At 41.4% G+C, this 14,448-nt stretch overlaps 1 protein-coding gene across 4 annotated transcripts in view; it reads right to left on the bottom strand.

Moving 5' to 3' along the window:
* cep85 (centrosomal protein 85) overlaps positions 1–14,448 on the bottom strand; it is an 84,929-nt gene that overhangs the window by 29,049 nt on the left and 41,432 nt on the right. For all 4 annotated transcript variants that reach the window (XM_048613026.1, XM_048613025.1, XM_048613024.1 and 1 more), the window contains 4 exons: positions 11,527–12,341; positions 8,343–8,473; positions 7,501–7,618; positions 6,542–6,727 (listed from right to left, as the gene is read on the bottom strand). In XM_048613026.1, coding sequence (XP_048468983.1) covers positions 6,542–6,727; positions 7,501–7,618; positions 8,343–8,473; positions 11,527–12,341 — 1,250 coding nt within the window. The remainder of the gene's footprint in view (positions 1–6,541; positions 6,728–7,500; positions 7,619–8,342; positions 8,474–11,526; positions 12,342–14,448) is intronic.

The raw sequence follows: 14,448 nt of genomic DNA, 5'->3' as shown, positions 1-14,448 counted from the left end.
CATTGGGTCCATTTCTGGGAAAATTAAACTGTCCAAGTTCTTGCATCTCAAAACTTGCACCCGAATTACAGCGACACTAACATCCTTACACGACAGACGCTAGTGCTGGTGATGCAGATTTAAACTAACTTAGCAGGGTAATGGGATATGGAGTGGAGATGATGCACAGTAAAGTGTAGTGGAAAACCCAAAAACGGTGTGGCAGTCAGAGACCATAGTCAAGTAAAGAGAAGAGGTAATTTGGCATGGTTGGATGACTTTATTTCGTTGCAAGATGTCTAATGAGCAAGGCAGATGAATTAACGGCGTTGATTAACATTTCATGACATCATTGCAATGATGGATATGCTAGACTGACTGCTCAATATTCTAGGGCACAGAACCTTCAGACAAGACAGGGAGGGGTGTAAAAAGAGATGGTGCTGCAATATTGATTAAGCAGTCAATTAAGGAGAGATTATATCTTGGAAACCTCCTCAACAGAGGCTATATGGATTGCACTTAAAAACCAAAAAAAAAAGGCAATCACATTGTGGGGATTATACTGCAGACCTCAAAATGTCAAGCAAGGATACAAGGGAGATATGCAATTAAATTTCAGACAAGTGTAAAAACAATAGTGGAATAATTGTAGAGGTTTTCAATTTGCCTAATATTGACTGGGATAGACAAGGTGTGAAAGACGTGAAGAGGGTGAAAGTCTTATCATGTATCCAGAACTTGTTTTAAACCTGCACAGATTGCCCTACAAGAGACAGGGCAGTGCTGGACCTGGTTTAGCAAGCAAGCGACTTAGTGTCAGTGAGACAGCATTTCCGCAATAGTTACAACAACTCACGAAGATTTAAGGAAATAATGGATACAGATATAGACAAATCAGAAATAAAGTTTTTGAATTGGAAGGAGGCTGCTTTTATCAAGACAGGATCTGGCCAAAGGGAACTAAAGAGTAGCTACTTAAAGGAAAATCTACACAACAGCAGTGAAAGTCTTTCAAAAAAAAAAAAGAAGAAGAAAATAGAGAGATGCAAGGCCAACTTGTGAAGAGTGGGACCAAGAAATCGAGGCAGTCCTGGATATGGAGAAATACACAAGATTGAACAAGAAAAAGAAACAAAAAAAAAAAAAGGAAGCTTATGCAAGTGGAGGATAGGATGAGGAAGGGGAAAAACATCAAAAAGAAATTAGGACAACAAAAAGGGCTAAAATAAAAGAACAAATCTTAAGTTATTTTCCAACTAGACAAAGGGTAAAAGGACAACTAGTGAAAGATTAGGCCCATTAAAGGACTACAGTGGTAATTTGGTGCATGGAGGCAGAGGACATTGGTAGGGTTTTAAATGAATACGGTGTGTCAGGGTTCAATAGTAAGAGGGACCATGTGGACATACAAGCATAATAAGGTTGTAATAATGGGGAAGTTTTAATTTTCCCAAACACTGACTGGGGCTGGCAGTGTTAAAGGTTTGGATGGTGAAGAAATTTAAGTGTTCAGGAAAATTTTCTTTATCAATATGTGGATGCTCTGCAAGAGATAGAGCAAAACTAGACCTTCTTTTGGGCAATAAAGCAGTGACTTAAGTAAAAGTGAAGGAACACTCTGGGTTTAAGCAATGAATTCTATTAGTTTCAAAATGGTTATGGGAAAGGCTATGCCTTCCATAAATGTTGAGATTTTAATTGGAGCAAATCAAATTTTAAAATGGTTTAAGACAAGAACTTGCAGAAGTTGATTGGAGTAGACTCTTCACAGGGAAAGGACATCAGACAACTGGAAGGCTTACATTGTGAGGACCAGAGTTCAGAGGCATTATGTTCTTGTTAGAGTGAGTGAAAGGTAGTGCTGGTAAAGGAACAATGGATGAACAAAGATAGAGGTCCTAGTCAAGAATAAAAAAAATCTTATTTTAGATATCGACAACTTGGGTCAATTGAATCTCTCAATCAATAGGGGCATTCTTAAAGAAATCAGGGAGGCAAAAAGAGGGCATACAAGATAGCATTTGCAGATAAAAGGTTAAGGATAATCCAAAAAGATTCTACAAATACATTAAGAGCAAGAGGGTAACTAGAGAGGGGGTAAGACCACTTAAAGATCAAGGTTATCTTTGTGTTGAACCCCAGGAGATGGGAGAAATACTAAATGAATATTTTGCATCAGTTTTTACTATGGAGGAAGAAATGGATGCTAGGGAATGCAGCGAAATACATTTTGATCTTTCAAAACCAGTTCACATTACAGAACAGGAAGTTTAGAAGGTGTTAGAGAATATAAAGGTAAATAAATCTCCAGGACATGATCTAATTATTCCCACAACGTTGTGGGAATAAAGGAGGAAATTGAGAGACTCCTTGCAAAAATGTTTGTATCATCTATAACTACAGGTGAGGTGCCTGATGACTGAAGGGTGACTAACGATGTACCTTTGTTTGAGAAAAGGTTGTAAGGAGAAACCAGGGAACTACAGACCTGAGAGTCTGACTTCGGTTGTAGGCAAATTAGCAAAGTTAGGTCAGATGCGATTCAGGGTGAGCTTGCCAATTGCATACATAATTGGCTTAATGACAGGAAACAGTGGTGGAGGAGGGCTGCTTTTTGGACTGGAGGCCTGTCACCAGCAGTGTTCCAGAGGGATCAGTTCTGGGTCCTCTTTTGTTTGTCATTTATACTAATGATTTGGAGGAGAATATAGAAGGCATGGTTAGTAAGTTTGAGGACGACACCAAAATTGGTAGCATGGGAGACAGTGAAGAAGGTTTTCTGAGATTACAAAAGGATCTTGAGGAGATGGGTCAATGGGCTGAAAAATAACAGACGAGTTAAATCTGATAAATGAGAGGTATGCATTTTGGCACCACCAAACAAGGGTAGGGCCTTGGGTAGTGTAGTAGAACAGAGGGACCTAGGGATTCAGGTACATAATTCTTTGAAGTTTGTGTCACATGTAGGCACGGTGGTTAAAAAGGCATTTGGCACACTTGCCTTCACTGCTCAGTCCTTTGGAGTATAGGAGTTGGGATGTCATGTTGGAGGTTTTACAAGACATTGGGGGGGCCTCTTCCAGAATACTGTGTCCAGTTCTGGTCACCCCATTATAGGAAGGATATTATCAAGCTGGAGAGGGTTCAGCAGAGATTCACCAGGATGTTGCCGGATATGAAAGGTTTGAGTTCAGGAGAGGCTAGATAGGCTGGGACTTCCCCACCTCCCCCCCCCCCCCCGCTACCCCACCAGAGCATAAGAACTTGAGAGATGACCTTAGAGATTTGTAAGAATAATGACAAGTATAGGTAGGGTTAGTGGTGGTGTCATTTCCGGAGGATGGGGAATTAAGACTAGGGGGCACATTTTTAAGGTGAGAGATTTAAGAGACATCCGGGGCAATTTTCCCTTTTTTTTAAAAAAAAAAAAAAAGGGCTGTTCATTTGCGGAATGAACTTCCAGAGGAAGTGGTGGATGCAGGTACAATTACAACATTTAAAAGACATTTGGATAAGTACGTGAATAGGTAAAGTTTGAAGGGGTATGGACTAGGATCAGGCAGGTGCGACCAGTTTAGTTTGAATAATAGTCAACATGGACTGGTTGGCCCAAAGGGTCTGTTTCCGTGCTGTAGGACTATAAATCAGGGAGAAAGACAGACAGACAGTCTGAGGGTTAAAGAAATTAGTACAGAGAGAAGGTTCCGGAGTGTCTGACCGACTTAAAAAGTAGATAAATCACCAAGGTTGGATGGAAGAAATTCTCGGGTGTTCCAAATGAGGAAGTAACAGGAGCATTGGCAATAATTTTCAAATCCTCTCTGGCCACAGTATAGCCAATGTGGTACCCTTATTGAAGAAGGGAGCAAGAGATCAACCTGGAAACTACAGATCTAACGGCCTAACCTCAGCTATGGGGAAACTATTCAAAAGTAATGAGGGACAGAATTAATCTGCATTTGGAGTAACGGAAAAAAAAACCAAAAACAAACAAACAAACAAACAGTCATGCATGATTTTGTTAAAGGGAGGTCATGTCTGACGAACTTGATTCAATTTTTCAAAGTGATCAGGTGTGTAGTGAGGACAATGCATATGACGTAGTCTATTTGGACTTCAAGGCCTTTTTTTCCAGGCCCCGCATGGGAGACTGGTGGCAAAAAAAGGTAACCAGCCCATGGGATCCAACAAATGCTGGTGATTTGAATCCAGAATTGGCTGAGTGACAAGGAGCAGTCAGTGAAGGTGGAGGGGTGTTTTTGTGACTAGAAGTCTGTGTCTATGGGATGCCCTAGATATCAGTAGTTGTGGTAAATAAATGATTTTACTTGAATATATAGAGGGTTGGTCAGCAAGTTTGCTATATGAAAATTGAGGGGTGGTACAAATAAAGAGGAGAGGGGGACAGGTTGATCAGTGGCAAATAGAATAGCAGAGCACGGTGGCATAGTGATTAGCAGTGGTACCTCAGCACTAAGCCAGGTTCAATTCCAACCGTGGATGGCTGTCTGGAGTTGGTTTTCCCAGTGTCTGCTCCAGCTACTTCCCACCCATTCAAATATGGGCAGTTCAGGTGGATTGGCCATGCTAAATTGTCCCATAGTGTCTTGGGACATGCAGGGTCAGGTGGGTTAGCCATAGTAAATGCAGAATTACAGGGATAAGGGAGGGGGGTGCAGACTCAATGGGCTGAATGGCCTCCCTCAGCACTGTTGGGATTCTAGTGATTCTATGAATTCAAACCAGATAAAGACAGAGATGATGCCTTATTTGTCCTGCCAAAGTGCAACAGAACACATGATGAACAGTGGGACCCATGGATCAGAACGACCTTGGTATGCACGTGATGAAGGGTCTAGGCCTGAAACGTCAACCTTTCTGCTCCTATGATGCTGCTTGGCCTGCTGTGTTCATCCAGCCCTGCACCTTGTTGTCTTGGTATGCATGTACACTGGCCCTTTAAAGTAGCCAGACAGGCAGATAAAGTGGTTAAGGCAGCAAATGGGATACTTGCCTTTATTAAAGGAGGCATAAAGTTTAAGAGCAGGGAGGCTATGTCGAGGGAGAAAATCCGCTATATAAAGAGAGAGAGGCTGGTCAGATGGACAGACTAATGGAAAATGGAATTTAATCCGGGAAAAAGTAGTGAGGGGTGATGCATTTTGGGATGACCAACAAAGCAATAGAGCATATGCACATACCACAAATGTGAAGTACAGAGGATCAGAGGAACCTTGCTGTGCACATGAACTGATCCTTGGAGGCAACAAGACAGGTGGATAAAGCACGGCTAAGATGACACGTGGGATATTTGCCTTTTTCAGTCAAGGCATTGAATACATTAGCAGAAAAGTTATGATGGAGCTGTACAAGACATTAGTTAGGCCTCAGCTGAAGTAATATGTGCAATTCTAGTCATCACATTAAAAGGAAGGATATAATTGCATGAGCCAGAGCGAGAGAGAATTCACTAGAATGCTGCCAGGGCTGAAGAAGTGTTTCATCTGTGCAGAGAAACTAGATAGGCTCGGATAGATTTCTCTGCTCTAAGAAAGTTGAGAGGGCCATGATAGATGTGTACAAAATTATCAAAGGGCATAGGTAGAAACTTTGCCCTTACAACAGGAGTCAATTACCAAAGGGCATAGTTTAAAAGGGAAAAAGACAGGAGGTTTAGAGGGTATTTAAGATTTCTTTTTCCACCCCGAGGGCAGTGGGTATTTGGAACTCACTGCCTCAAAAAAGGTGGTACGGGTGGAAACCATCACAACACAAGGATTTAGATGACCACTTGAAGCATCATAGCATACAAGTGCTGGAAAAATGGATCAAGATCAATAGGTGCTGGATGAGAAAGCTCACTTAATTGATACTTACCACCTAAACCACAGCTTCCACAAGCAACGTAACCATCTACAATGCAGTGAAGCTACCCCAAGGCTCTTTTGATTTCCAAATTTAGCACCTCTACCAGGTAGAAAGATATAAAACAGCAATGCATGGGAATACCATTAGTTTTGGTAGTAGCTCTCTAAGCCACATACTGAACTGACTTGGAACTAGAGCCATTGTTCCTGCATTCATGCCAGAACAAAATTCTGGAACCTGGCTGTTCTTAACAGCACTGTAAGAGTACTTACAGTACACAGGCCTGAAATCTTCAAGAAGGTGACTCACCATACCACCTCAAGAGCAATGATAGTCAACCTTGCCAACAACGCCACATTCAGAAAAACATTTTCTGCCTCTTGAAGGCACCAGAATCCTAATGTTCCAACTGTACGTTACCATCCAGTGATAGAGTATGCTACTGCAAAATTTTATTCAAAAAGTGTCCATTGTTAGGGAGCCTTATGGCCACGTATGAAACGTTAGTTTAAATGTAGCCCCTGCCTTGGTTACTAATAGGTCTTGAATAAATCAATGGGCACAGACTTTTGCTGACTGCCATACTCGATAATAGTAAAATAGAAGACAGAAGTTATGTATGTAAACCATCCAGGCTCATTTTCCACCCAAGGCCACTCCAAATGTCTTGCATTACAGATTGCACACTTGCCTTTTCTTCCATTCTCTTCATATCATCCATGTGTTTTTGTGTATTTTCTTTCAGGCTGTCATTCAGATGACGAATCTCCATTTCTGTTCCCGTTAGCTTTTTCTCCATCTCCAGTTTTTCATTTGTCAACATTTCTGTCCTTTCTGCATACTGAGCTCGCAAGAATGCATTTTCCCGTAGAGATTCCTATAAACCATGGAAATAAAATCAACAGATGGTACTTGGACACATTGAAATCTCACTTGCATCTTTTCTTTGCATATGCAATGCAGATACAAAGGTTCAAGTACACAAAAAAGTACAGTGATGATTTCAGCAATAAGAACTTCAAAAATCAGACTGGTGCCATGCATTTCACATTACATCATGGGGGAGTCAAACATACCAACTTTCTCTAATGTGAGGCTCTCATTGCTTCTTCCCACACCACAGGACCCCAAATCTTCGAGCCACAGGATGATACAAATACATTGACTAAAAGATGAAGACTTTGAGCAATGATGCAACATAAAATAAGAGAATGTGCACCAGAAGCGGACAGGTGCATTTTTAAAATTATATATTGCAGAAATCTGAAGCACAGGTAAAATGTACTGACTGGCATCATTACACTGTACACAAGACTGCACATTGGCTGTCAAAATTTTGTCTCCACTTTAAACATTAGCTACATTCAATACTCCTTTCTTTTTGTTCCTCCTAAGCTCCAAATAGTTGGTGTCTACATGTTCTTGCTTCTGCATTGAGTTAGAGATTCATCACACAAACTTCTGCTCCAAGTCGTTTGTTGCCAGGAACTCCTTACAGTCTATAGTTTTTCTTTCCCCGACACTTCAAGCTTTTACCCTAACGTATCACTTATCACCACTTCACCAGGTACCTCTTCCATTCTCTCTTTGGTGGTGGTTTGTTATGGACTTCAGCTCTTGTCCTATATTTCACCAGTTAGGGAGTAGTACCTGCAGTCGGAGTATGCAGACATCGCTGAGTGGAACTGGATGACCCAGCAGGGCATTGTGCATCTGTAACTCACTCTCCCTCATCTTCTGCTCCAAGTGACTTATTTGTTGTTTCTGCCTGTAATCCCAAATAGAAGGAATTTATAAATATACAAAAATGTGAATACTACAATTCATTTTTAAAAATCAAACTCAAGAACAGCATGAAAGTTTTCCCCTTTAAAATGTGATTAATTGGTACCACTGCAGATAGCCAAGAGGAAGACACATGCTGTAAGAACAATGTGCTCACATCCATTAGCTAAGGTGATCGCCACTAAGTCTGAAGAATATGTAGTCTCCAACAGGTGCAATAATCATTGAAATTTGACACCACTGACGATACTCAAAATTCAGCACTCTAGCACACCATACAAGGACCATAAAGATGGAAAGTGAAAAGCCAAAATAGGTAATGAGAATTTGACAGGTGGGAGGACATAGTCAAAGACAGAGTAATGGAATACAGCCATATGGATTATTTTTCTGCATTGAAACTGTTGTATTGGACTTCAGAACATCTGCGGAAGCTTCAATTTGCATTAACATTTGTACATGACCTAAAAGAGCTTGATGGGACATAATAAATTGCTTCACTTGACTACAGGACATTTGGTACTAATTCTGGAGAGTTTATTCTTTTCCTAATGACAGCTCTAATCCGGAGAGGGGATACAAACAAACTGCTGGAGAAACTCAGCAAGCCTGGCAGCATCAGTAGAGAAGAAAGTTAACATTGAGTCCACTGACACTTCTGAGAACTAATCCAAGGAATGTTTCTAAAAACCATAAATTGTACATACCTTTCAATAACCATCTCCTTCTCCTTCAACAGGCTTTCATTTGCTTTTATTAGTGGATCCCATTTGTTAAGTTCCTGATGTGCAAAAGTGGAATAGGCTGCAGGGTACTGATGGGATCTATGGTTTAAAACCTATAGGAATAGATAGAACAATAATTAATTGTTCAACCTACTGGAATCTCAGCACAACATTAGGAAAATCAATTCTGACTGACAACTGTTGACAAGTGGACGGTGGAGGTCAAAAATAATGGAATATAATTATTAACTTAAAAGGAGCAAGGATAGCAGGCCAATTCATCTGGTTGGCTAGGAAACAAACACCAAAAGTAACGTGATTGATATCTGGACAAGTGAAGTAACGCAATAAATCTGGAAAAAAAAGAGACATTCAGACCATAATCACAATCTTATGTTTCAGATGGAGGCCATTCAACCCATCATTTTTGTACCTGCTCTCACAACAGCTACCCAGCCAGGGCCCCCGAGTGGCCCTATCTCTCTAACTTCACTACTTTCAAATATATATCCAGCTCGCTTTTGAAACCTCCTATGGAATCAACCTCCACCACTCTCCCAGACGGTGCATTCCAAATCCTAAGTAAAGAAGCTTCTCTTTATCTAACTCCTACCTCTACCTGACAATCTTGAAATTGTGAACCCAGTCACTGACATAATCAGTGGAAACAGAATATCCTGCCTTAACCTGTCAAAATTGTTCATAAAAAGGTGCCCAAAACTGAACACCATACTCAAATATGGTCTGACCAATTATATCCCATGACAGCATTAAACAAATTGAGGTTATACTTAAGCGTCAGTGGAGAATCATGACTCAGTCAGGTAGATTTAGAATCAGAGTCATAATCATACAGCACAGACACAAACCCCTCAGTCTAACTATAATCCCATACTAAAACAGTCCCACCCGCTTCTGCTTGGCTCATATCCCTCTGAACATTTATTCGTGTCAACAAGGTGCAGGGCTGGATGAACACAGCAGGTCAAGCAGCATCATAGGAGCAGAGAGGCTGACGTTTCGGGCCTAGACCCTTCATCAGAAAAGGGGGAGGGGAAGGGGGTTTTGAAATAAATAGGGAGAGAGTGGGAGGCGGATAGAAGAGGGATAGAGGAGAGGAAACAAACAGGTCGAAGAGGCGGGGATGGAGCCAGGAAAGGTGAGTGTAGGTAGGGAGTTAGGAAGGGGATAGGTCAGTCCAGGGAGGACGGACAGGTCAAGGGGGCGGGATGAGGTTGGTCGGTAGGAGATGGAGGTGCGGCTTGAGGTGGGAGGAGGGGATAGGTGGGAGGAAGAACCGGTTAGGGAGGCAGGTGTTCTCGTATGATGCTGCTTGGCCTGCTGTGTTCATCCAGCCCTGCACCTTGTTGTCTCGGATTCTCCAGCATCTGCAGTTCCTACTATCTCTGATTCAATTTCTTATTCATGTACTTGTCTACATGTCTTTTAAACATTCTAACTGTACCCATAATCGACCACTTCATCTGAAAGTTCATTCAACAAGAACCATTTAAAAACAAAAGCACCTCATGTCTTTAACAATCTTTCCCCTCTCACCCCAAAAATATGCCCCATAGTCTTGAAATCCCCAACCCTGGTGAAAAAGACATCTGCCATTGATCTTTTCTCTGACACCTCAATTACAAACCTCTATTAGGTCACTTCTCAACCTCCTATGTTCAGTGACAAAATGTCCCAGCCTATCCAGCCTCCTCACCCCATAACTCAAACCCTCTATTCCCAGCAACATCCTGAACAATCTCCCAAACCCCCTCCAGCTTAATAATCTTCTTCCTATAACATGACAACTAGAACTGGACCCAGTACTCCAGAAGAGACCTCAACTTGACATCCCAACTCCTATACCAGAAAGGACCAAGCAATGAAGGCAAGCATGCTAAATGCCTTAACAACCCTATCTATGTAATGTAAACTTCAAAGAGTTATGTGCCTGAATCCCTATGTCTCTGTTCTACGACACTATCCAAGGCCCTACTTTTAATTGTACAAGTCCTGCTCTTGTTCAGCTTACCAAAATGCAATACCTCGCATTAGACCAAATTAAATTCCATCTGCCGCTCTTCCAGCCTATTGACCCAACTGATCAAGATCTTTTTGGAATCTTAAATAACCTTCTTCACTGCCCACGATACCACTAATTTTGGCATCATCTGCCAAACCTACTAACCATGCCTTCTATTTCAAATCTAAAATCTTTCAAATAAAAGACAAAAAAGTGGACCCAGCACTAATCCCTGTAGAACACCGCTGGTCACAGGCCTCCAGTCTAAAAAGCAACCTGCCACCACACCCTATATTGACAAGTCAGTTTTGTATCCAATTGACAGGGTCACCCCGAATCCCATGTGATCTAACTTTACTAATTAGTCTACCATGCGGAACCTTGTCAAAGGCTTTAGCAAAGTCCAAGTAACTGATGTCTACTGCTCCGCCCTCAATCTTCTTGGTTACTTCCTCAAAAAATCTCAAATCAAGTTTGAGACACACAATTATCCCACTCACAAAACCATGCTGACTATCCCTAATCATTCCTTGCCTCTCCATATGCATACAAGTCCTATTTCTTGACTCATCTTCGATCTTCTTACAAGACTGACTTAAGCATTTATCACAAATTTGAAAACAACTGCTATAATTCTGTGCAAAATAACTGTTCAACAGCAGGTGAAAATGGCACCATACGTCTTCAGTAAGTTTTTCTATCCTTTCATTGGATGTCGGTGTCACTGGTAGGACCAACATTTGTTGCCCATCCCCAGATGCCCTAGAACTAAGTGGCTTGCTAGGTCATTGCAGAGAGTAGTTAAGAATCATTCCCATTGCTTTGGGTTAAGTTGCATGTAGGCCAGTCCAAGGTAAGGACAGTGAATTTCCTTTCCTAAGAGAAATGCATGAATCAGATGGTTGTCTCTCTCACGTTCACTATTACGGAGACTTTTTAAATTGATTGGAATTTAAATTCCAATAGCTGCCATAGTGGGATTTGAACCTAGTTCCCCTACTTCTGGGGCTTCAGGATTACTAGCCCAGTGATGCTACCAGAGCACTGAGCGCTGCCCCAAAAAAACCACAAACTACTGGGGTTCCTCCTGCCCTTCCTAGCCAAAACTTGCTCAAATCACAAATTGAATGTAAATGGTAATACCTGCATTTGTTCCACTTGTTGCCTAAGGCTCTCCAATTGTTGCTGCTGCCATGTTGTTAGGTCACCAGGTTTATCATTAGAGTGAACATCAAACTGTTTTCCACATGGTCGTTCCTTTAGCCACACTGGAGCCCAAATTGCTTGCTGTGCTTGTAAGCTATGGAGCCCTTCAGGTACAGAGCCTGCACCATTAGGTCGCAAACAAGGTCTCTGCCCCAACAACCCACTGTTCGTGGACACATTTCTGCTCTCCGGCAAGGATTTAAAAGTCATATTGGAGATACTAGAGCTATCCTTGCTTCCAGCTCCATTGATACATTGAGATTGTCCTTCTTTGCTACATTCTTGGAAATTGTATCTAGGATCGTCATAGATAGTGTTCAAAAAAGCAGACTGATTCAAAGTTGGCTCAATGTTAGGAGTTTCAAATTTTCGTACCATCTCAACTGATCTTAAATATTCAACATTTGGATAGGAGCCGTCAAGCACATTCAGTGCAGGTCTGTTTGTTGAATCTACAGGTAAAGGTTTAACACTGATAGAGGGTTCTTCTGTTTTGACAGCCCTGGTCTCAAAGTTAGAAACATCCACCCCATTCAACTTGGACAATGAAGACCACTGCTTTCCAGATCTTTGATCTTGTGTGTCTGACAGATCACTTGGCTGCATGGATACAGAAGTGAAACCAGAATCCCCCACTGGGTGGAGATTAGATGAAGTGTTACCAGAAGTGGAAGGCATGACAAGCGCAGTAGGAATGATAGACAGTGAGCGGATGGGTTTGAACAAGGAACACCCACTGGAGCTGCAGAAATCTGTAAGAGATGAAAAGATAGATGGAAATTAATTTACACCAATAGGTACACTTGCAGGTCTCTTAAAGAGTGGATTAAAAGTGTTCCTTCAGAAATATCTATCAGCTTTTCAGGCAAGTAATTCCCCAAATACTTGTACTACACAGATGCACAAACTGATTCAAAGTTTGTTGAAAGATGTACCTTTTGGTACAGATGAACAAAAAAAAAATTAAAAAAAATAAAAAAAGTACTGGCACACACCCCCCCATTTTTGACTTAAAGTGTCAAATATATTCTACGAACGTATGCATTCACTCATCATTTGAGGCATAGATGGTTATATAAAATTTGAGACACTACTCCACATCAAGGCAAGCAAAAGAACAAGGAACAGTATAGCGCAAGAACAGGCTCTTTGGCTCAACAATTCCTTTCTAAACCAAAAATCTTTTGCTTCTACATGGTCTATAATCCTCTGCCTATTCATATTTCTGCCAAAAGGTCTCAAACATTACGGTTTTATTTGCCTCCAGGCACTTGCCACCCTCAGAAAAAAGCCTGCCTCTCATATCTCCTTGAAATTTATCCCTCTTATCTTAAGCCTATATCCCCTAAAAGACATTTCTAGCCTGGGACAACTATTCATTCTATTTATGCTTCTCAATTCTGTAAAGTTCTAACAGGTGGTCCCTCATCTTCCAACATGTGGACAAACCAAGTTTGTCCAATCTGTTCTCCTAGCTAACCGGCTAAACTTCCAACCAGGCAAAATCCTAGTTAACCATTTCTGTACCTTCGCCAAAGCCCCCACATCCTTCTGTTAGTGTTGCAACCAGAACTGTACATAAAATATTCTAAATGCAGCCTAACTAAAGTTCCAAATAGCTACAACATGACTTGCCAATTTTCATATTCTATTCTCTAACCAAAGTAAAACAAGCATGCCATATGCCTTCTTGATCACCTTATCCAAGTGTGTTGCCACTTTCAGGGAACTGTGGACCTGTACCGTAGATCTCTCTGTAATATTGCTAAGGGTTCTGCCATTTACTGCACACTTCCCTCCTGCATTAGATCTTCCAAAATGTATCACCTTACGTTTGTCCGGATTAAACTTCATCTGCCATTTCTGCCCAAGTCTCCAGCCTATCTATATCCTGCCGTATCCTCTGGCAATCCTTTTCACTATCTGCAGCTCACCCAATCTTTGTCATCTGCAAACTTACTAATCAATCCACCTACATTCCCCTCTAAATCATGTGTATGCTACAAATAAAGGGGTTTCCAGCACTGACCCCTACACAACACTACTGTTCAGATTTCCTGTCAAAAAAACGTTTCCACAGCTACTTTGTCTTCAGAGTAAGCCAGTTCTGTACGCATCTCACCATGAATTCCACCCAAATTAGTTTTTGTATCAGCCTGCCATGAGCGACTTTGTCGAAGACCTTGCTAAAGTCAATATAGACCAGTACCACCCTGTCTCAATCATCTTTGCCTTTTCGTCTAAAAACTCAACCAAGTTTGAGATGCTTGACCTTCCCTACACAAAGCTATGCTGCCCATCGCTAATAAGTCCATAATTTTTCCAAACTTGAGTAAATTCTACCCCTAAGGATCTTCTCCAATAATTTCCCTACCATTCATGCAAGACTCTCCAGCCTGTAATTTCCTGGATTATCCATGTTGCCCTTCTTAAAAGGAAGAACTTTGACTATTCTTCAGTCCTTTCAGACGTCTCCTGTTACTAAAGAGGACAAAGATTTTGTACAAAGCCCCAGCAATTACCTCACTTACCTCCCTCAGTATTCTGGGATATATCCCATCAGGTCCTGGGGACTTTTCTACCTTAATGCTTTTCAAAAAGCACCCAACACCACCACTTCATTTATATTGACATGCCCAAGAATATAAACATATACTTTCCGACGTTCACCATCCACAATGTCCTTCTCCTTTGTGAAGGCCAATGCAAAGTAATCATTAAGGACCTAACCAACTTGCTCCAGCTCCAAGCATAAATTCCCTGCTTTCTGCTCGAGTGGACCTACCCATTCTCTAGCTACTCTTGCTCCGTACGTATAAAATGCTTTGGGATATTCCTTAATCCTAACTGCCAAAGACA

This window comes from Rhincodon typus, chromosome 27 (genome assembly GCF_021869965.1).
Source record: "Rhincodon typus isolate 14 chromosome 27, sRhiTyp1.1, whole genome shotgun sequence".
NCBI lineage: Eukaryota > Metazoa > Chordata > Chondrichthyes > Orectolobiformes > Rhincodontidae > Rhincodon > Rhincodon typus.
The sequence above is the reverse complement of the archived record's forward strand: the minus strand, read 5'-3'. Positions and strand labels throughout refer to the sequence as shown.